A 24,673-nucleotide genomic window follows, 5' to 3' on the forward strand; every position below is an offset into this window, starting at 1 on the left:
TTACACAGCCTTAGAAGAAAAGCGAGAGCAGCACATTTCAAAAGACCAGGACTCACCTTTATTTGCCATTAAAATGAGCCTTTAGAGGAGTCAGAAAAAAACAGGGAAAACGCCAAAGAACTCAAAAAGAACCAAGAGGCACACACATCAACGAGGCTGCTTGTTGAAAAGGTCACAACTAAAGAAGTGCACTAGGCCTTTTTTTTCTTCCCCTTTTCTGTGTCACATGCTCTTCCACTTCAATAAAAAGAACTGAAATCATAAAAGGGTTTTCACCACTGAAGCCTCCACTGAAGGCTCAGGTGATTAAATATTAAACTGTGGTTCAAACCAGCAGAAACATAAATTAGAAACAAAACCACTTCAGCAGCTACTGGTGAGACCCAGACAGAGTCCGACATTCACTTCAAAGTGTCCAGAACGCTTGGAATCCTTTAAACATCTGTTTCCCCCTTTTTGTTAAACTTCTAAGAAAATAAAATCGAACCATGCAGAAATGCTGTGTTTAGCTGTGTAGCTTTTAAGGTCTTCCCCTGCACTTTGGCAATCCTCACCATGCAGCTGAAGTTTTCTCTCTGGAAAAACAAGCTGAACAGCCTGTACCCAAATTAGCGGACTGTAACTAGACCTGCTCTGACCGGCTTTGACTCAATCAAGTATAAATAAAGCTTGACTGTTACTGCCGCTCGGGGCAGTAATAAATCTGTGATGAGAGATGGGGCTGGTATTTAAAAACGGAATAATTGCCTCATTTTTGTTGAATTGACAGGTGACCTAAAAATTAAAAACACACGCTTTCGGCCATTTGTTCTGCAAACGTCACCCCTTTGAAAACACTGATCTAGACGTTTGTCTTTTTTTAGTAGTCGTATTATATAAAAGAGATGAATCTCCCTGGTGCAAGCCAGTTTCACTGGGAAACACATTTACTGTAGTCAAGTTTGGTTGCTAAGTGCTTCCATATTCAAAGCTGTACCAATTACGTTTCATAAGGAACCATTTACCAACCCTAAACCTTTCTTATCATCTAACCCCTTCCCTGCCTTAACTTTGTGAAACCACAAAAAAAGTGTACTCACATTCCAGCACATAAATATCCATGAAATTAACCCACACCAGGGGTTCAGCAAAGCCTTACAACAAAGACAGCACCGGTCTGAATTTAAAGACCAATGATGAAGATTGGTCAAGACGTCTGCTAATCAAAACAATAATAAAACCAAATGTACTTTTTAAATATGTAATACAGTACAGTTAAACCATGCATAATCAAAATACCAGGGAACGTTAATAAAAGTCTATTTGTTCCTGTATAAAGACATTCCTGTAACACTGTTAACATGGCATTCATGAAGAGTTGCAACACAACCCATGTATGTTGACATAAGTACTGCAATGTAGATTAGTGTACTGTAAATACCAGAGATGTGAAGTTTAGTGAAGCCTTGCTACTAAGGCTAGTCAAAGGACTAGGGGGCCGTATGACTCTGTTGTTTCCCTTATGAAAGTATCCCATAGTAAAAGCAAAGTAAAGTTTGTTAAAGCACAGTGAACTTATGGTAAAACACAGGTAAGCATATAAATGTAATACATATTTGAAAAACATGGCAGACCACGGCAAACTATGGCAAATGCATAGTATAACCATGGCAAAAGTGCAAATACAGTGGCAACCGTTTATAAGGATTTATTAAAGTGGAACTACAGAAGGGCAATCAATCATACAAATAATACCTGACGTATGAAAAATAAATCAGTTATGGATTAATCCAAATTCCAATACATCTTATCTCGTGTACAGATATTCTCACACTACAAACAAAAAAACATTGAGTCACTGTAGATTATTATTTGCCATTCTAAAAACCAAGCCAGCAAATTATTGTTTAAAAAAAACAAAAAAACACGTGCAAGTGTGTCTCAGTTCCTCGCCATCAGTCTGTTCAGAAGACCTTTTTGTTGGAATAGTTAGTAAACAAGGCAACTTACATAGAGGACTATACAGAACACACAGTTGGACATTAAAACGGGTAAGAAAATAAATATTAGTTTTGTAAGTCGTTGTACGGTTTCCTTATTGAATGGATTTCAAATAGTTTAGTTTGGGCAGTCTGAATTGCTAAACACTGCACAAGATGACATCGCTTATACAGTTAGTTCCCAAACCGGGGCCCAGGGACCCTTGGAGGGCCACAACAGGGTTTCAGGGGAGCTGCAACACATAAAGAAATGTTCTCTCCAAAATGACACTGACAAAGCAAGGTTCCCCGTTCTTAGGGATCAATTCATTCACAGTAATGCTTAGTACCTTAACCTACATCAGCTCCTTGTGAATTCACAATATGTATTTCCAATGCCAGCACTGACACAATGTAACGAAAAGGGTTAATGGCCAACTGAGCTTACAAAAACATATCAGGCTGTTCTTAACCTATCAATGGTGACTAACTGCATTATGAATCATATGCCACTACACACAGTGCCGGGATTCATTCTCAAACACGCAGCCACACACATAACAAACTGAACTATAATACCGTGCTGAGAGATTTGACAGGGTCTTGGTCACACACTGTCTAGCACCTGTTTGATTTAGTTCCAGACTGTTAATCACTGTGGTCTGAGAAGAGGGCCATCAACAAAATCAACTCATCCAAATGCTTTCCATCCGAGACTACTGGATAGGGTTTCTGTTTAGAGAAAACACAGCTTGAAGGTGAAATGATTTAGAACCTAAAATTTGACATTGTATTATTAGTTTATTTAGTGCTGGTCGACTTGGAGTTCATAAAAGGTGTGGATCACTTTCACTGGCTGCTGGCCCTTCACAGCACTGCATGCATCTCAATCCTGACCTGAACACCTCCTGCCTGCCATTCAGTCCTGGGCCTCTCTCTAGCAGAGACGGACTGAATTATACTGTGTGCACTGAAAAAAACAAAATCCTTTCACCAGGGAATGTATCTGTGTTTGAACACAGGCCAGTTTAAAGGGGCAAAGGACAACTAGTCCCATCTATAGACAGTGGGCATTTGTATTATCATGTTGCTTGTTCTTCTTAAAATTATTATTGTAATCAGGAATCCCTTATGAATGTTTAGCACAGTATTTTTACACAGTATTTTTTCATGCAGTTTTCCCATGCTTTTCCCATGGTTATACTATGCATTTACCATAGTTTATCCAGGTTTGCAATGTTTATTAATATACCTCATTATTCATTACAATGCTGACCTAGGCTTTACCAAGCTTTCACTGTGCTTTATTAACCTTTGCTATGGGAAACATTTATAAGGCATTAAATAGCTGCCTATTTTCATATTTTTGGACTGTTCCCTTTTGATTGATTACCTCCCATATTCCCAATGTGCTGAATGTATTGATCTTATCTGTTATTTGTTAAATGCTTGCCTTGAAGAAGGTATTGTTCAATATGAAGAAACACCTCGTATTATTTCATTTTCTTTGCAGTACGATAAATAACTGATGCAAACTAACACAGATAAAATTAAAGTAGACAATACACATTTAATATTCATTTGCAACTGTACACAGGGCCAGGTACTGAAACAAGACAGGTCTATACATCACACAGAATGTGCTGTTTGACAGGTTTGTCCCTAAAGACTTCACACATACAGCTCATTGTGTCTTCTAATTATACTACTCAAAATGAGCTAGGGAGCCCACGCCTCAAATCACCCACTTAACGATGAGATGCACCAGCCTGTAGCATTCCCATACCAGGGGATTGCAGCCCTCTGGGTTTAAATCCTGTCTCGTGTCCAAACAAAGCTTTTATCTAAATGCATGGCTGTCAAATGAACAATTAACTGTGGATCACCCACACCCAATCTCTGCATGATTTGAGAATGATCACCACATTTCTTGTTTGATTAGTTAAAGTAAAAAAAACCAAAAAAACAGAAGTGACCAAAACATGTAATTCATTAAACTATATACCATTAAAACAAGGCTGCCCAGTGTACAGTTGCTTTAACTGTGACCAGTGTACATTTGAGAAGGAAATTCAGTAGCCTATACTGAAACGTGAATGGGAATGCCTCCTCCCACTCCCAAGCACATCAGTAATGTTCATTTGATTCCCAAACATCCGCAGCAGACAAATGCACAATACAAATAGAATTCCCCTTTAAGAGCATCGTTGACATTCTTATATAAAACAAACACATGTCAACATCCAATTGGAATTGATGCTAAACAGTAGTGTTTGCACACCTGCAGAGAAGGCGCAATGCATTAGTCATTGCATCAAACAGCAACTTCCATGAAGAACAATGGCATTTATACAAAAGAAAGAACAAAACAGGAAATGTTTCAGTAGTTGACACCACACAGTAAGGCATGCTAAAAATACATGTCGTTTTTTGGAAACGCCCTCTCTCTGCCCTCCCTCCAGGGCCCCTTCTCAATACATCCCAATCCTACTGAACTGCTGCTTCGGTCCTCCTGAACAACCTGCTGCTCATTCAACTGCAGTGCACTGGGATCTCATTTTGAATGATCATTGGTCGCGGATTACCTTTTTAACAGTGTTGCCTAGCTGGGTACAGAGTGTGACGATGTCTTTAGTGGCTGAATAATCATTCAGATGTGAGAAGAGGTACCTGCCATTGAGAGAGAGAGAGAGAGAGAGAGAGAGAGAGAGAGAGAGAGAGAGAGAGAGAGAGAGAGAGAGAGAGAGAGAGAGAGAGAGGATGTTAATGCTTCTTGTAGTAATGTTCTTCTAGCATTCCAATAACATAGTAATATAAAACCCGCATTTAACAATTTGATGATTCAAACAAGAGTGATGATGGGGAAAGATCCTCTTAATGTCATTTAAAACACTTTAGTTTATTTACTAAATCACATAATAATTCTACAGCCCTGGTCTGGACCTCAGCCAATTTTTGAATCCCAAAATCCCAGGATAAACTGCACAGGAATCCCTAGGCTTACAAGATTAACACATTTACGTTTGATTACTAATTTCCCAGCCAATCTACTTGCTGTCACAGAGAATTTCTGTGTTAATATGCATCTACGCCAGAAACACACTGTGTCTTCTGTTTGTCCTCTACATTTTACAATAACACACTGGGTTGATTATTAAAATCATTGATACAATCTGATCCGATTGTATCATTGTGAGCTGATTTACCCAGACACATGACAAAGTTATGATCGCTGTACAAAGCCCAAGTAATCTTGCTGATCTCAAACTGCATCCTGTGGTTTTTCATTATTAAATCCTGCAGCCACAACAGGCTTCCAGGATTGAATAATCTCAATGAAACCATCAAAGCACTCAAAAATACTTAAAGCTTGATAGAGGTATGTCGAAACAGAACAATTTGCTAAATGGATAAACTCGTATAAAGTAAACAGTCATTTTAAGTAAGGAAGTAATCAAATCACTTTACTTTAGTAATGTAGGTGATTGTAACCACATGCTGTCATTATAATGACATTTTACACTACAGAAAATGTAAAATGTATTTCTTAATATCTGATGTATATTGGTATAGTTCAGAGTAAAAAACCTCATGCAGCCTTCAAGCGCCCAACAGCGGCTCTATACCCTAATGACAGTATGATGGCCAGGGTTTCCAATATAGTGTCCAATCACTATACACATACAAACAATCCTATTTTTATTTGTATGTGGACCTACTTGACTGCATGATGAAATCCATATCCTTTTCCCCAGCAGCGGGACTGTGTGTTGTACCCACCTGTTAAGCCAGGAGAAGAGTGCTTTGGCCGCAGTGACCAGGTCAATGATGGACAGCAGGATGTCCGGGGCCAGCTTGCTCACGCTGGTGCCTTTGTAAGTGTTCACCTTCCAGCGGCTCTGGATCACCCCCTGCAGGGTGTGCGAGACGCCCCTCAGCTTCTCCGTCACCGAGCGCATGTTCTCTCGGCGCACGTCGTAATTCTGTCAACAAAACACATGCAGATAAGATGTCTACAGATCATAAAGTAAACGCTACGCAAAGATCTACTGCACACAGTACATTCCCCCACTAACCCTCTGGGCATCTGCAAATCTTGCCAACATGTTGGCAAAGCAGCCGAATAAGAGGAACACTGACCCCGCTAGCAGCTAGACCGCATACAGTATATGCAGTGCGGCTGTGGGAGGAGTTTGGGACCTTGACCCTTGTGCAGTATGTTGCCCTGATAGTACATGGAAACAGAAGGAATGCCCCAGCATACTGTATGACTGGTGGCACCCCCTATGGCCACACTTGTGGTATTTCACTTTGCACGTTTCATCAAAATTGACAAAGCATACCCGTATCTCAAGATTTATATATTCACAGATTGCAAAAATGTATGTGTGACATACATCATACCTATCCTAAAAGATTTCCTTAGCAAGTTTTATCGTAATATATGAATATCCGTGTCATGGAAAAAGAAAATACAGGAGAAACATCCATACCAGAGAACAGAGGAGCTCGACGGCCTCTAGAATCAGCTCCTGGTGGCCAATCTTCCTTATCCCAAGTCTCTCCAGGTCCTGGTAAGATAGCCGCAGTAAATATTCCCCCGTCAGCTGCCACTCTTCGAAGTGATACTGCTGTAGGGCTGGCTCCAGACCTGAGAGGAGGGAAAGAAACAGTCATTGGTTGCCATGAATACCATTGATTTCCCAGACATTCTTCTGCTTCGGCAAAACATTCCCATGTTGAAACATGTTAAGACAGACTCCCTTTAGTATTCTTCAACATGCTTTCCATTCTGTACTGCAATAAACTTTTACCCCGACAGTGTAAACATGGTTTCCTATTTGTAACATAAAAGAACATGACTATATATTAAAAGCTGGAGTACAATCACTGAATTTCAGATCTGTTAAGCTGTGCCATTACAAATGATTTTTACACAGCACAGTGAATATTAATATTCATTTAAACTGCAGCTGTTAGCCATTAAAGAAGAACCCCTGCCTGCATGCATAAAATCCAAAAGCCCTTCCCAACCAACACTATTCCCCTTCAGACCCTCTCCTTAAATGCCTTCATCGTTCCTAGATTACTGCCCCAGTATATTTTAACTCTTGGCATTACCAGTAGTGTGCCACCATTACTGATTGCTGCAACGCATGTAAATGAGTGTGATTACATGATGTGGTCCACAAGACTTCTGTAAGCTATGTGAGAGCTGTGTGCAACTACGCAATGACTGAGCCTATCACAATGGACAGTGAATCTCTTTGGAAAGGGCTTGTTTACACTGGGCTACACCATGCTGAGGGGGTGTCATACACATAACAACAGAGAGATGGTTCAGTATTGAATCCAAGGGATCCTGTGGCACTAATGCTCCACAGCAGGCAGGTGCGGCTCCCTTGTTTTGTCAACAGGGATAAGACTATTGTGCAATTTATCATATGAGGTTATTGCAAAAATGATATTTATATAATAACATTAAAAAAAGTAAAATAAAAAAAATATGTAACTTTTTTTTGTTTTGCCTCCCTGTCTAAACCAAAGCATACATACCCACTTAGGGTAATGTAAACAAACTAGTAAGCCAACAAAGTAAACATAAGGCTATGGAACAAAACTGTAAGCATTACCCCAGGAATCATAGTGTAACATCATACAGGATTGTAGGATACTGCAGCTTTAAGAGAGAGAATATTACTTTACTATACAGTCCCTTATAAAAGTTTACCATAGTATTTTTGCTGTTTTTCCATGCTTTTCCCATGGCTATACTTTGTATTTACCATAGCATACCCTGGTTTGTCATCTTTATTAATATGCTTCACCATACCTTTCTATTCTTTACTATGCTTAGCTATGCTTTCACTATACACTTTACTATGCTTTCACTGTGGTAAACTTTCCCACGGGTTCTGTCACATAAGATTTCATAAGATTTCTTTTCCATACGATTTCAAGCAGAGGTCTTTTTTAACTGAACCGACTGTCCCTGTGTGTACTTAATATTGAATTACACACCGCTTTGTAGTTTTCCATATGCTTAACGAAAAACTGACAAAAAATGGAAACCTGTGACGTTTCAAAACTGTACATGAAACACTGTACTACTATTATGGCTTCCGGTAGATTTTTGCGATATAATTGTGTAGTCTATTTGATTACATGGTGTTTAATAAAATATCTGAATTATGTTCATATAGTTTAAAATAAGACCAAGAAGAAGAAGTATGGAGATGCAAAACGTTTGGCCATAGCTGTAGGCTGTTGAAAAAACTGTTCTCTTTGAGATTAAAACCTGCTTTGCTTTCTCATGACATGCCTGTAATGTTACATTTAACGCAACTCCAAAAATGACACGAATCCAACAGCAAACTCTCACATGTTGCACTTTTTCCCCCTGCAATTTATTTTTACGCAAATATTCACTGCTATACCTGACTACTCTCAGTATGTTATTAGAATTATCCTCGAATCTGTAAATGAAAATAACACCGCATCACAAATACAAAATAGTTTATTTATTAATATTTTTGCCACCGTGTTTTAACAAACAGCCATTAATCAACATGCAACAAAACCATACACAGCGCTTACATTTTGCGCAGGACCGGGTATTCAAAACGCTATTTAGCAAGATTACAAATGTTGTTATGAACTACTTCTGATAGGAAGCTACAATGTCCACCTGCATGTACTTATCCAGCGGTAATGACATCAAGTTGCATTAGTTGTGCAGTTGACCGCATTACTTCCTCATTCCAATCCCGGACTCTGGACTGCAGTTGATCTGTGTTTCTTTCTCTTTAGTTAAAACATAAATACATGCAGTTTTTATTTTTAATTATCTTACCTCTTAACCAACGTATGACGCTCTCGTGACTCCAAGTTGCAATCGGCTCCATTTCAGGAGTTGGGGGGGTCAATTTATTTGGTTTTGATTCCGATCTGTGTATTCTGGGCGAGGTTAGATTGTCTCGAAACTCGCATATGAAAAAAAACGTTCTACAGAAAGGAGACACGCCCACTTACAGGTACAGTATTCGATTCCTTATCGTCTCACCCAAGACAGGTTTGCCAAGGTGCAGAATCACGTGACGTTGATTCGGGCGGTCAAAACTTCTGAGTCAGAGGTTGATCGCATAGCCGATTTCCGCTCTGTCTCCTCTCGGAAAGTTACCTTACCACTATTCCAGACTTTTGGAAACTGCCTGGCCTCTGGCGTTTTAAGTTTTGCAAAGGTAGAGTTGTTGTATTATTATTCACCTTGTCAGACATTTTGCAAAAGACGTATGTAGTGCATAGTACAAGAGAAAAACCACAGAAAGGATATATCAATCAATCATCAGTCAATCAATATTTATTTTATATAGCGCCTTTCATAGTGGACCACCATCACAAAGCGCTGTGATTTGTTTTTTAAAAGTGTTATATTATTGTGCATTTTGTATGACTATTATCTCCCGAGTAGACATATATTTTCCAGCGTTGTCTCAGGAATCAGAGCACAAACACTATCACTGTAGGAAAAACATGTTACATACACAGTCAATATACAAGATTGCTTTTGTACATGGAAAATGTTTAGATCTGGTACCAGTATTTTTTATTTTATAATTCCAAACCACATAAAACATTATTTTTTAAATATTAGAAAAGTAGCACTATTTGATTGTATGAAGCTGACAAGGGGTTGCTAGTGAAATCAATAAATCTAATCTGGTAGAAACATGATAATAAATGATAATTGATGCAATAATGTGTTGTATTCTTATTTGAGACAAGCTAAAGGTGTAGATTATCGGTGTAGCATAGCGCCATCTTGTGTAGCTAACTTGAAAAGCAGTCCACGTTGCACACACCTGGAAGGGGGGGGTCCTCTGAGCTTCGTGGGGGTTCTACACAGAACCATATGACCGTTCCTAAGCTAGCGTAATATATAAAATGCCCTCGGGACCTGTGTGTGTTTTTTTCTTCTGTTAGCAACGTCTATTTCAAATCAAAATGATAATACCTGACCCCTTGCAGCTGAAAAGTGATAAAGCAGCTCTTAGAATGATGTGTTTATTTTTTTTGAAGTGCCCCCCTTTGAAACTGTCCACACTTTCAATGTTTCTCTTTCAGTTCAATTACAGATGGATTTTTTAGTGAATGTGTTTGCTTGTTGAATGTTTTTCAATGGTGTGTGACTAATGGCAATTAAAGGTTTCATAAAAAGTAAACTGCTAATTTAAAGATGTAGTGCCCGTTTGCTTTTAGTAGTAGTTTTAAGCTAGACACATTTCAACATGGTTCTTATATAAAAAATACATTTCTCTTTGCCTTCCTGTAACTGAGCTACAGCAAAGTTTGCAAGTGCCATGGCAACATGAGTGGAGTGTTTGAGTAATAGACCAGAAGAAAGTAAATGTAGCTAGATGAACAGATTGTCAAATTGTCAAAACTAAATTTCTTTGGATTTTATCAATTAAGGCACCTTCATATTTTGAAGTGCAAAGGCACATTTTAAGACAGGAACAAAATAATAAGAAGAAAAAATGAAATACTGGCAGGAAGTTGCTTGCTAGTTTTATAGGCCCTTGATACTTAGCCAGTATAAAAGGTCTGCCAGTTGCTTAATTTTACCGTGCAGAGTCCAAGCTAAGACGAAGCCTTTGGCAGGCTTTGTTTTTTTTAATTAAAAACAAATAGTTCACCTTTGTTTTCCTGGACAAACACACGAACAATACATGCAATATGTAGCATGCACATTTGTCCAAATGGACTGTGCCTTGGTGAATCGTGTCTTTCAGTTGAGCACTTCATAGTGCATGAAGAGCAACATGTTTCAGCAGAACGGAATGGAAACTCTAGCTGTCAGAGAGCTCAGCTCAGATTTAGTTTTGCTTGGGGTTCACCAGATGTTTAGAGCTGTAGTGTCAGTACTGAAATTCCTCACATGCTTTTCCTGTGTAGGCACGCCTGAAGAAAGGACTCAGCCCTTCTCAATCTATTTGTAACCACAGTTCTGCGATGATACACTAATGCAAATGCTGTATGTTTTATAGCGGTGAAGGAGTGAGAACCAAGGCTTTCAAATCAGATCTTAGCATTAGCAACATTTTGCTTGTTTTTTTTCACACTTTTTATTGGGCATATGCCTGTTTGTCAAATACAACGCTGTAGATTAAATGGCTAAATGGCTCCTTCCTGGAACCTTATCACTTCCTATTATGTAAAGCAAACATATGCCAGCAGTCTAGCTACAATCAGACGAGCACAGGAAGTGATTAGGTACCAGGAACCATCAGAGTAATCTATAGTATGGGACCAGTGATAATGTTCCTATGCTATTAAGAGGTCAGAAATGGATTTTAAAAGCTGGGTTGTCATTCTTTTAAGTGTCAAAGTAAGTTCAAGGGAACATAAAAATCGACAAACGCCTGCAATATGTAGCAATATGTGTACCTCACATTAATGTTAATTACTCCTTAAATGGGATGCCTGATGTGTATTCTGTAATATAAAAAGCAGCATATCCCTGTTGCAAATTAGTTTCAGTCATGATGGGCAAGACAGCAGGTCTAACAGACTGTGGGCCATATTTTCAAAGTGTTTACTCCATTAATAAGCTCCTATTTTTTCAAAGAGATAAAACACCTCCTGTTAATTTTACAACACTAATAAGTTATACATTTCAAGACCTTTAAAGCACTTTGTTTTGTTTCTCATTACAGTACATGGCAACAGACAATTCTGACACTAATATTTGTTGACACAGTTCTTTTCATTTTGACAGCTAGACATTCTGTTAACAGGACACATTTCAGGAACAGTAGCAAGTTGTCCAATATCAGACTGTAAATCAATGGAGGACAATGCTAAACAATGCAGCATGATTTTCCTACACAGTCAGATAATGTTAAACAGGTGAGACTCACAAAGCACTGACTAGAGAACCATTGCCATCAAATTATCTGTTGCATTAGTAATTGTATTTTAATTTATGCAATCTCTAGGCAACCTGACATTTTCCTGTTAAATAAACAATACCGGCTATTTGGCAAAATTCCTATTGTTTCTTTAATTAGCGTCTGGTTGAATACATAACTTATCAAACACTAGAAGCGAAGCATTAAATATTCATAGGCTGTAGCTGCCGGAGTATTCACAGAATTATATTTTATGTTTGCTCCCTGCGTTATATGTAATAGAATGCAACATTCTATGCTGCATAGCTGGAACTTTGTGGAATCACAGAACAGCAAAACAGTAAGGGACTTTTGATTCAAAAGCCTCAGTATCATACCTTTAAAGGAGTGATACAGTTTAAAAAGGATTTTGTCTAATGAAGGTCTATTGCCAGTTGGCCCAGGTGTTCTCAGGATATTTACAGTCAAAAGCCCACCTCTGCAATATTCCTAGGCAGTGATATGCATCCCTAGCAGGGAATAATAAGAGGTGAAGAAAAATGCATTGGTCCTTTGAGGAAGCCTTGGTTATCACACATTCTCTCCAACTGAAAACAGCACACACACAGCCGCTCTGATAAGCACACAGTTAATCTCTGGATCTCTGAGAGCGGAATGGAATCTCCATTGTGAACACCCTGAGCTCTGTCTTCTATCTCCGCTGGGACAGAACCTCAGCTGAAATCAGAGCTTTTATTTGTACATCGTGTAAATAAAAGTGCTGAAATTCACACATCTCAGTTCTCTGTGTCTACCTTGGGAACTGTCAGAGTTCAGGCTGCCATATCAGTCCTCCGTGCTTCATTGTGGGAGCTTCTTCAAGCTAAAGCAGTCAATATATACTGAGGGCCCTATGAGGCAAGTACAAAGACACATATCCTATATAAACAAGAAAAAAGAAACGACATAGTTTGATTGGCCTGTAATATTGATTGTGTGGCTATGGGGATGAAATAAGACTGCCATTGTATCGCAGTCTGAGCCATTGTAATTAGAGCATCTTAGCTTGCTACCAATATACTTTGGCAAAATAAACGCCCAGTAAAATGTGGAATAGATCAAACTTCTATGCAATGGGAGTCTTATTTCCATCCCAGCTGAGTTCAGAATTAGAAGAGAACTTGTTCTCTTGTGGTATACTGTAGAGCCTATCTAGATGGCCCTTATTAAAGATTAGGGTGATATAAGAACAAAACAAATGTATTAAATGAAAGGCGGCCATTTGGCCCATTAATGTTTACCCAGTTCTTTGTCAAGTCAGGTCTGAAAGGACCCCAATGATTCAGCATCAACAACGTGGTCTGGTAACCCATGGTAACCCCTTCCACACCCTCACCACCCTCTGTGTAAAGAAGGGTCTCCTACCTGCCTGTTATAAAAATGATGATTAATGCATAACAAGGTGTTTTAAAGCTTATTGAAGGTATGGTAAAGCACTGTCAGAATGTAAGAATTGATGAGCAGGCTGTAATGCTAATGCACCCGTCCTGACTGGAATCGACGAGGCAAAGCATCTGCAGTGTTCATTGTTCTAATCTTGCAAGATTAAGCTTCTTTCACCATGAGCTCCCGACCCTCTCAGTACTGCTTGTGATTTGACAGTTGCAATTGAAACTTGCTCCAGCCCTCTTTTTTTCCCATGTTTGGTGTGTGTTAATGGGGTTTACTGTGCAGTTCCTGGAAGACAGAAACACAACATCAGCACACTGAGGTATTAGGAGTTCTTTGTATATCTCTCATGGAGGTCTTTGAGTCCGTTGTTGATTGCTGTGTTTGTTGTGTAACTAAGTGGCAGAAGCAGAACCAGTCAGTAACTGAACAGTAATTATAGGGATAGGATTTTAAAGTGGGCTGTGTGATTATTTTATTAGATGGTCATGTATTTTGCTTTTGGCAGTGTGGGCTTTTGGTTTAGCATAATGTGCCAAAGGTTCATATTTCTTTAAGGTGGTATTTGTAGGTTGTTATATGATACATATTTGTCTTTGCAAATAGTACAGATTCTTAGCTAGTGATAACATACACTTCCTGGCCACTTTATAAGGACCTGTAGCTAATATGGGGTCAGCCCACAGCCTACTATCATGCCTGGTAGGCTGTTTGCACAGTGCTGCTGGAAGTGTATGTCCCAACACATGATCAACCTAATTTGCATTTATAATTAAGGGCTATGCCAAATCCAATTGGGTAGACAGGTCCTAATAAAGTGGCCATAACGTTCCCTAGCAGTAAGATTAGCTGGCCACAGTATTAATATGCCAGCACACTGTTACTGCAATTGGCGTGTCAAAATACCATTTTACCAATAGCTCAAAGCATTGTAGCTGCCTTTGTGCTATCATGGACTCCATCGGAGTTGTGATGCATCGGCATTGAACATACACGTTGTTTTTGTGAATGTATCTTTTCAATTGCAGACTGGTAATACGCACTCATATTCAGTTGTTGATTGTACCACTGTGCTAATTGTGGTAATAAACCAATTCAAGGCAGATAATTGAATTTAAAACCTTTTTCAAAGTAATGTATCCAGCGGACCAGAAAAGGTTTGCAGTTTCTCCTGAAGAGGGCGACCTTGGCGGCACGGCGTTCCATCAAGGGGGTTGGGTTTAGCGGTGCACGGGTCTGTCACTACTTGCTGCTGAAGGCAGTTCGGAGCGCGAACCGGAGAGTCGGTTCTGCTGATTTAGGAGGCACGAGGGGACTGGGTTGGAAGCAGAACCCCGATGAATAAGCTTGGTTAGATACAGAACGCACTAGTCTGTGGGGAGTCGCGTATTGCAGGGAAATTCTGCAGACAGTGGGTTAAGAATTTAAGAAGAAAAGGCTAGCTAGGGATTTAAGGTAGAGAGTTTCTTATCAGTGCATCTGCTGTGCAATCAGTTTTTTTTTTAAACCTGCCTGTACCTGCCAGGGAGAGGCAACCTTAAAGCGGGGAAAGTCGGGATAAGCAGCGAGGTTACACGGGTGAATTCGCCAGAGCAGCGCTGAGGGAAAGGGAGAGACGCCAGCGTTGTTCATACACAGGGATTATTATTATTATTATTATTATTATTATTATTATTATTTGTAAACGACTGAATTGTGGGTTTGCGACCGTCACGGCTGCAGGATCCGAAGGGCACCTCCTCATACAAGTTGTAAGGTATCGTTGTTTGGGCAGCTGGAAATCTCGCTCGATTGCAGACGTTTCCGTGATCCTAGCTGTAGATACCGCTTCAAGATGCCTCTTGCACAGCTAGCAGACCCCTGGCCCAAAATGGAGCTCATCCATCTGGAAACTGAGGTGAGACAAAATACAGGTCACACATACGCTAAATCATTTTTGTATTATTATTATTTTTAAATACGTTTAAAATGTAGCACGCTTATTGGAATGGTTACCTGGATACAGGTAAGCTACATGTGCAATGGCAGAGCCACACACAGCATAAACATTTTGCTAAGTGTATGTGTTTTGTTGAATCCTAAACCGAAAGTCCATTTGGCAATGTGTGTTTGGCTGTAGTCTGCCGTGTGAGGGGGGAGGGGGGGGGGAGCGAGCAATATATGGTTTCTGGTATAGCTTGCGCAACAAGCTATACCAGAAACCACATATTGTGTAGTTTTAACGAACTCAGTGGGAACCTTTATTTAATTATTTATTTTAAACACCTGGAGAAATGCAATTATGAATGTGCGATTGGAATTGGAGACTGGAACTGTTTCAGTCTGCAGTATACTACCATACACACTGTACTGAGCGAAAGAAAAGCATTGTGCATTATACATATGTTAGGAATGTGCCTTCTGAATGTACCGGAGGGGTCTTTTACATCTCCTAACATGTTACAAACGTGCCTTTCAAAAGCGCGTACAGTCGCTCCATGTCAGATAATTGTAACATTATGATATGACTTAGAAGTAAGATATTAAATGCAAGTCTCTACTACTCCGTTCCCATCTATAAAAAAATATATTTGGCATTTCACAAGAAAAAACATGGCATGTGTTCTTAAACTATCATTTACATTTATTTATACAGCGCCTCATAACCACAGTATCTCAAAGCGCTTTACATATCGGTTAAACGGACCAAAAGCATGTAGTATCAAACAGTAAGAATATACAAAAGTAAATATAGTAATAATGATATCAATAATAACAACAACAAAATCGAAATAAAACAATAAATTAATAAAAAACACAATGTCTAAAAACAGAAATAAACAAAGCAGAAACAATTATGTTTGAGTCAGAATCATTTTGCAATATACAACTTGCTGTGTGACTTGTTTACCTACAGTAAAGCTACAAGTATGAGTAAAAAGGAAAAAGTTGCAAAAATGAAAGATGTGTGTGGTCTTTTCCCCAGGTAAGCCCAAACTGAACAGCGACTATATATGTTGAGGATATCAATGTAGGTAGTTAGTATAATTTACTGTTTCTCCTCCTTTTTTGATACTGCATGCATTTGGTCTGTTTAACCGACATGTGCATTGTTTTGAGATACAGTGGTATGAAAGGGCCTATAGAAATAAAATTAATTGAAATTGTAGTTCAAAAACAAATGGTGACTCACATGTTTGCTCTTGTGAAATGGCAAATATATAGTGGTAGCCTCTGCAAAGATTAATTATGACGGTCTGTTTAAAATCACAGTAAAGAGCTGGTTCGATTTTTTTTACAGTTGTTTGGCATGAGCACATTACATATTTACATATTGTTTTAGTAGAGACTTGCGTTTAGGGTAATATCTTACTTTTGAAGAACAATCCTATCGCAGTGTTTCAGTTTCCTGACCATGTGTGGCTGTAAGCACTTTTGAAAGTTTGCAACATTAAATGAGATGTAAAAACACACCATTGTTTATAATGCAGTTTATGGTACAGCACTTAAGTTTTCTGTTGGTTTGCCATTATCAAAATCATAGACCACTGCTGGTGATGGAAATAAGACTCCTATTCCATAAACAGCTTCACCCATTCTAAGTTTTACTGTGAGCTTACACAGTGTGCAGGTAACAAGCTCAGGTGTGTCTTATTAAATCTTACAGTAGTAAAACCAGGTATGGATGAACATGCTGTGCAATGGGAGCCTCATTTCCATCCCTGTCTTGGAGAAAGGTGGTCTCAGCTTGTCAGTGTGTCACTTCCTCCAGTATGGCTGAACTTGGCCTGTTGAAAGGCCACAAAATCGTGACATCCTCGCTTCTGGTGTCCACGTTGGCGTGGAAACTGTGAATGCTTGGAGATGTCTGAATGAACCGAATTGATTTGAGTAATCTGGTGGAGATCTGCAGACACTCTACAGTGAGCTGCATAGGGACCGGTACACTGCAAGGCGATACTGTGGGTGGTGGTGAGTGAATGCTGCAGAGATTAGAATGATCGAAGTTCATTCAGTATCCAGGAGTTTATTGGTCAGTAATATTTATTGGCAGGCTTGCTGGTAATTTGTCTCTCTGCCAGGTTATTTTCTGGCGAGTCACTCCCACTGCAAGTCAGTTTGAGTCAGTTTGATCAATGACAGCCAACTGGGTGTGTTCAATACCTGAAAATCGTATTGTGTGTTTAATGCAGAAAGATGTCTAAACTACAATTGTCTTCTAATCAAAGCTACTGCTTTCACGGGATAAATGGGTGTCTACACACAGTGCAATGGTGCAACACTTAAAAGGTGTCCCTCCCTTTTAACCTCTTGAAGAAAAGGGACCCTTTCTGACTGCTGAACCCTGACACTGCTGGGAATCTCTGTGCTGTATGGACCTGTCTCTGCTTGGATAAAAAGGTTTCTAATACTTTTACATGAAGCATAGCCATTCACTTCATTAAGGATATATTGTGCTGTAGGTAGACATGTGCAACGTTTGCATTCAGCTGCATGCTGCTGAAAAAATATTATATTCCAGACCATGTCCAGCTTGCATGCTGTACATTTACAGTACTTCCAAAAAACCAGATGGAAATCATTCTCAGAATTACTTGCACTGTTTATGCGCACCCAGGGATAAACTATAGAATATAGTAATATTAATGCAAGGTATCATATTCTAGGATAACATTTAACTTGAATCCTGAAACACGTGCTCAACCTTTTAGCCACACAGAGCTGAAGAAGTTGACTTCATTAAGCTACAGGCACGTATTCTATGCACAAGTGAAATGGCCAATTACAGAAATGTTGTATCGCGTACATGCTGGAAATTGCCATTGCTGCTGACAATGTCTAGAATCCAGGTAGGGGTAATGAAACGCTTTCCTGTGTAATTGTCACTTCTTTTGATAACAGCAGTACAAATGGCTTTTTTTAACAACTTTTTTCAAATGCAGCCTTCCCAGTCTTGCTGTTTATTTATTTAAATGTGTGCGTTTAGTGCTCCTTAAAGGAGAGGGGAAACGCTGGCTATAGCCATGGACAATCCTTATACAGCTCTGTGAGTGTAGCTCAGTTCTGACCTGAACTCCCCAGTCCTGGGTCTTTCCCAAGCAGTACCTGAAAATGTGTGCTGGTGTTGCGATCTTCAATAATGATCTTGCTTATAACAAAGAAACTATTTATTTGCTGATGCATTTTTTAATTCTGTTTATAAAATACTCTTAAGTACCCCCCCCCCCCCCCCCCCGAAGAGTCTGCCCAGACAGTTGAGCTGCATTTTCAGTAAGCATGGTGTTCTAGAAAACCTAAGCTGCCTAGTGCAGTCGTCAGGCACTGTGGTTAGAATACTTATAACCCCACCATCGTCCTTCTAAAGAGCTGAGCATTCGTTTTGTTTATCTCATGCAGGAAGGATATGGTAAAGTGGTCAGAGCAATGTAATATATTGCTTACTCTAGTCTTTATTTTGGGTGTAACTTAAAGCGATACTTTATCTATATTTCATATTGATTTTTCCTGTTTCTGCTTAGATTAGTATGTGCCATTCTTGCTAACTATTGCAGCACAGATTGCTACTGAAGGAACTCAACACATTTCCTGAAGTAAGGAGGGGACACATATCAGTGTTGCACGTACTTCAGTACATGGCGCAGTGTTGTGCTCATGCTTCCCCATCTCATCAGATAATCAGCAATGAGGAGCCTTTTCAGAGTAAATATTTGAACATTAAGCATAGCAAATAACGATCTCAACTGAATCAACAATTGAGATATTTAACAAATGCAAAATGAAATCTTAGCAAAATGTAGATATTAAAGGTGTGTCACTTTGCTCCTATGGGGGAGAAATCCACAACTGGGCCAACAGATGTTATTGCAACGTTGAGGTTTCATTATGGCATTGGAATACTGTGTGACTTTGTACATTATATATTAATATTACAAATCATCTCATGTGCTTTAGGCACAGTTCTGCTGAGTACAGTTTATCACGTAAAAGGCTGTTTTGCTCGGCTTATTGAATCCAGTCTGCATGTGGCAACATTTTCCTAAATTCATTTTTTGCCCTATAATATGTGCATATATATACTTTTCTCTTCCCCGCAATTGTAGTTATTTCCTCAATTAACTAGAATTTGAGTTAATTGCATCCACAGGGTTCATTATCCGCCTTTTAGATCCTCTCAAGTCTCGACTAAAATCTTTGTCTGTGTTAAACTCTTTGGAGAGGGATATTAAAATGGCTCCTAGGTATTAAATCTGTCCTTTGCTGTAGGCACTGTAGCAGGGAGGTGAAGCAGCTCAGCAGTGTTTAATTTAGACCTAACAAATGATATACTGCTCGCAAACCTCAAATAAAACGCAGTGTTCAATTGTATCATTCCATTTTGTCTTGGTTGTACCAAGCGTATTGACATGAGCTGTATTATCAAACTAATCTCTGACATGCTTGTATGCTTGTCATGTAAAATCAGATATAGGAAATGTTCACTTTCCAATGGAGCCCAGACTTGTGCTACTGTGGCCCCAGCTGGTCCAATGAGCTTCAGCGGAATCTTGCAAGGCTGAACTTGACCTCCCAGGGGACAGTGGTTTGCAGACATCCGCTGTTGAGCTCCTGGATATAGAGAGAATTGGCTTGGCGGTGGTATTGGGAAGAAAAAGGGGGGGAATAAAATAAAATAAAAAACATACATATAACATAAATGTGTAAAGTACGTCCTTTTCAGGTTGTATCTCAGTCAGTAAGTTATTCCTACAGTGCTTAGAGCGGCTTCAAAACAACCCCCACCCCCCAAAAAATAACTGTAGAGGAAAAGAAGTTCTGTCTAAGTAGATTACAGGCGTTCAGTTAATTAAATATCCGAATAAACGATCTGTGAAATTCAAATTAGTGCTGTGCTGTAGATCGCTTTTATCCCGTCAGTAATTTGTTTTTCTAATCCGTGTCCTGTGGGGAAGGGAAGATAAATGGGAACTAGGCCACATTGGTGCAACTGGGAATGGCTCCACACCTTGATAAAGCAACAGGGCATTTAAACGGTTAGGATGGCTTTAGGCGCCATTGTAAAGATCCCACGAGGGTACATGCTGTGCCGCACATGCACTGACACCCAGTTTAAGATGCTAAATCGATAAACTTAGCAGTCGGATTGTGCTGTTACTAGTAAAACAAAACCTTTGAATTGCAGTGACAGTACACATTTTAGTTATTGGTCCCCAAAATAAATTGAGCCATAAATGATGTATAGTAAAGGAATGTCTTGATCATAATGATTTGAAAGTACAGATACCTTGTCAGTTAATCCATATCTTTTGATGTAACAGTTTTCACACAGGACTGGGGGTTATGTTTTGCCGTTCTCTCACCAGATCAGTTTCAATAGCTCAGTACTTGAAGACGGTCTTCTTTCAGCACATATTATCTCCAGTTCTGAATCTGATTAGGATTGCTATTTCTACCGCAGTGTTGAAGCATTCCATCGAAATCAGCATTTATTGCGTGCTACTCTAATGAATAGAGGTGTGTCGGTACTGTATGCAGTACAGTGCACTGGCCTGAAGTCATATCACCTTGAATTTTGATCTTGAAAGCTAAACTGCCTGGGTTTAGACCTCCAAAGAGAGCCTGTAAAAGGTGCTCAATCTAAAGTTAACACACTGATTGTGTTAAAATGTCTTTTTCTAATGAAAGAAGAAACAGATGGATGCAGCTCGTTAAGAGTTGAACCTTCATAAAGATAATGGCACCATTTGGGGTGTTGCTGTCCTTGGCTTCTCTTTACATGATGATGTACGTTCTGTGGCCTGGTTACATCATACCCCCCCATGTGTTTTGGCACAGATGAAACATTTTTTTTTTTTTTTTCTTTTTCTTGGATGATCCAACCTTTTAATAGGATCATATGACCTGACCTGCAAGAGGAGCTCTCCTTTCCTTCAGTTTCCATATTTCAGCTGCAGAACTGACCTGGTGTACTGTATACAGCTACTCTGTTTTATACCCATGTTCATCTGATCCTATTGTTCCACTTTCGTTGTACTTCAAAGATCTGAACAGTAGCTGTGTATGCATGTCTATCAAAGTCACTTTTTAATTGGGGGGTTGTTGTTCCACAGAAGGGCCCTGATATTATTGTTCAGACAGTTGAACGGTCCAGTATGTGTAAAACTTTTCTATGGAGTGTCCCATACAGTTTCTTTTAACATATTTCATAATAAAAACATTTTACCCCCTCCCACTCTACAAGGAGGGGGTAAAATGTGCATCAAAATGTGCATCATACAATGTGCATCTACAAAGTCTTGTCAAGTGTTTGCTCCTGTGCTTCTCTAACACATACCTTTCCTTTACCGGTTTGCCCATTGCACAGGCTTTGTGTGTGTGGGTGGGTGTGTATCCTAAAGCCTGTTCCTTTCTCTTTACAGAATGGACAGGGCAGTGTGGAAGACGGTGTCCAACAAGAGGTAAGGCTCAATAAAAACCATTTCTGCTAGGTCAGAGCTGGGTGAGGTAGTGACTTGCTGGTGAAAGAACCCTGCTTCTAGTTGGTAACATACTCCTGTTTCAATGCTCTCTCTCGCTCTCGCTCTCTCTCGCTCTCTCTCTCTCTCTCTCTCTCTCTCTCTTTGCCTCTGTTACTGGGTCTGGTTTACTGTGATCCTTTGAACTGCATCCATGAAGACATTATGTCTTGTCCCTCGTGAAACAATTCTACTTCAGCAGCAGATATAATTCTATGTTGTTTCAAGTGTGCCGGCTGGGGCCCCCGATCTCTGTGTATTTTGTGTCAAGTGTTTTGTTTTCCTGGCTGCTCCTTTGACCGGCTGCGTTATATTACGTGCACATTGGTCTCCTTGCGAACGACGGCAGGAAGAATGTTTAAAATCCAAGTTAAAAGTGTGACGTGTGCAATAGCATTGTTTGTACATTAAACATAAAATACAGACACTTTTTTTTTTAATTTATTTATTTTTTTAAGCCTTTTTACAATGTTGATATTTTAGAAACAGAATTGGCTTGGTATTAGAGGCTGTACAGCTAATGCCCGGTCAGGGCTATAAAACATAAAAACAGTGTTTTTATTGCCATTTTTAAACATTTCAAAGCTGTGATTCACAGATGTATTTGTGTTTTGCTTTTCTTGGTTTTTTTTTTGGTCATCTGCTGTGTGGTAGTACCCTGCAATGGAGCTTTCTGATTGGTGGATTAAAGTTCTGTGGTTTCTATTTCTTCTTCTTATTATTATTATTATTATTATTATTATTATTATTATTATTATTATTATTTGTTTATTTAGCAGACGCCTTTACCCAAGGCGACTTACAGAGACTAAGGTGTGTGAACTATGCATCAGCTGCAGAGTCACTTACAATTACGTCTCACCCGAAAGACGGAGCACAAGGAGGTTAAGTGACTTGCTCAGGGCCACACAATGAGCCAGTGACTGAGGTGGGATTTGAACCGGGGACCTCCTGGTTACAAGCCCATTTCTTTAACCACTGGACCACACAGCCTCCTTAATTGGCATGAGAGATCTATTGCTTTTAATAGCCAGTATTGGTGTTTTTCACAACCGATGTCTTGATTTTCAGAAATGGCACTGTCGAATCACTTTCAAATAAGTAAATATTCATGGATGTTTGCCCTTTTTAAGGGTTGTACTTGGTCTACAGATCAAGATCTCGTACAGTGAATGAAGAAAACAGTATCTGTATAGATTGCATGCTATGTGCAGTGGATAAAAGCAGCAAGTCTTGTCTCGGGGGAAGAGGGTTATTGGCAGTGGTTAAAAGGAAAGCCGGGAAGTTGCATGAGCTCACCTTTGTATTGTTTTCAGTGCAGCCCTTTAATTAAAGTGTTCTGATGAGGCTTCTATGGCAGGAGGCTGGCTTTGTTTTTCTCTCGTTTTCAAAACATGAGTGCTGGTTTTCTAACGGTCTACATTTTTAAATAGAAAGTAGTTTCAGATATAATTTTCATTGATTTTTTTTTTTTGTGATGTTTTGCAATCATGCTGAGTGGCTCTGTTGCTTCAATATTGACTGCTCATCTTTCTCTAGGTCTGTCTCTACCTACCTCCTGAGATTGTTTGAGCTTGTCTGGACGATTCTAATGGTCTGGCACCGAACAGACTTGATCATTCCATTCAAGTCATGCGACAAGCGGAACTATTAAATCTGCTGGCCCTCTCTCTGATACAGCCATATGCATATTATCTTTGTTGTATCAGATGGCTTGTATGATTATAGCTTGTATCAAAGGCAATAATTAAGATAAGTCAAACTGTGTTTAATACAAAATATATTGCATGGTTTGCTGTGCAATGGTCATTTTATCTTGTTACACAACATACAAAGTATAACCCCTCAGAACGTATTGTGCTGTGAACAGCAAAGCATAACAAACGTGCTGCATAGTGGGGCTTTAATTTACCATTCTCTCCTCCCCCCCCCCCCCCCATTGGGCAGCAGTGTGGAGTAGTGGTTAGGGTTCTGGACTCTTGACCGGAGGGTTGTGAGTTCAATCCCAGGTTGGGGACACTGTAAAAACCCAACTGTATAAATGGGTACTTGTATGTAAAAAATAATGTGTTAAAAAAATTATGTAATATCTTGTAACAATTGTAAGTTGCCCTTGATAAGGGCGTCTGCTAAGAAATAAATAATAACACAGTGTAACAATTTTTTTTTGTTTTTTTTTGTTCCTGGGTAGTAAGTGTTATTTCCTAATTGCTTATGCCTCAAACGTATAGAAAATGGCTATTATTCCCCACAAACTTTGCTTTTGTGACCAGGACAGTGATATTTTGAAATTTACCTATTTTCCAGAACATTCCAGATAGATTCAGTGCTGAGTAAACTTGGAGTAACTTCTAGAACTTTCTAGAACTTTCCAGTAATATAAATAGTAGTATAAATACAGGGGCCTTAAGCCCACCAGTTCAGTTTAGTTCCAGCTGCCTAAGTGGATACATATCTGCATTTTTCTGAGATGGCATCAAGGTCATAGGAGACTTCAAAATGGCGGCATTCCTGATGGGTCTCCCAGGCGGTTTTACCAAGTTTCCCTGCTATCTTTGCCCTTGGGACAGCAGGGACACCAAGGCGCACTACCACAGGCGGGACTGGCCACAGCGGACCGAGTTCTCTGTGGGGAGGAACAACGTCAAGTGGGAGCCACTGGTGGACCCCAGGAAGGTGCTGATGCCACCACTGCACATCAAATTGGGCCTTATGAAACAATTTGTCAGAGCTCTAGTTAAAGAGTCGGCAGCCTTCAAGTACCTTCAAGACTTCTTCCCTAAGCTGTCTGAGGCAAAGGTCAAAGCCGGTGTCTTCGTCGGACCACAGATAAAGAAGATCCTGGAGTGCAATGAATTCCCCAAGAAGCTCACTAGTAAGGAGA

At 39.6% G+C, this 24,673-nt stretch overlaps 2 protein-coding genes across 5 annotated transcripts in view; one reads left to right on the top strand and one right to left on the bottom strand.

Annotated features, from left to right (window-relative positions):
* Window positions 1-9,152, bottom strand: part of LOC117412961 (connector enhancer of kinase suppressor of ras 2-like) — a 28,248-nt gene extending 19,096 nt beyond the window's left edge. For all 4 annotated transcript variants that reach the window (XM_058997540.1, XM_058997538.1, XM_058997539.1 and 1 more), the window contains exons 1-4: window positions 8,812-9,152; window positions 6,452-6,609; window positions 5,739-5,941; window positions 4,544-4,628 (exon numbers count right to left, since the gene is read on the bottom strand). In XM_058997540.1, the coding sequence (XP_058853523.1) occupies window positions 4,544-4,628; window positions 5,739-5,941; window positions 6,452-6,609; window positions 8,812-8,863 (498 nt within the window). In that variant the 5' untranslated portion in view covers window positions 8,864-9,152. The remainder of the gene's footprint in view (window positions 1-4,543; window positions 4,629-5,738; window positions 5,942-6,451; window positions 6,610-8,811) is intronic.
* Window positions 9,153-14,323: 5,171 nt separating this feature from the next.
* Window positions 14,324-24,673, top strand: part of LOC117413281 (ribosomal protein S6 kinase alpha-1) — a 53,313-nt gene continuing 42,963 nt past the window's right edge. Inside the window, exons 1-2 of the mRNA XM_034022227.3 lie at window positions 14,324-15,194; window positions 21,694-21,732. Coding sequence (XP_033878118.1) covers window positions 15,132-15,194; window positions 21,694-21,732 — 102 coding nt within the window. The 5' untranslated portion in view covers window positions 14,324-15,131. The remainder of the gene's footprint in view (window positions 15,195-21,693; window positions 21,733-24,673) is intronic.

Source organism: Acipenser ruthenus, chromosome 23 (assembly GCF_902713425.1).
Source record: "Acipenser ruthenus chromosome 23, fAciRut3.2 maternal haplotype, whole genome shotgun sequence".
NCBI lineage: Eukaryota > Metazoa > Chordata > Actinopteri > Acipenseriformes > Acipenseridae > Acipenser > Acipenser ruthenus.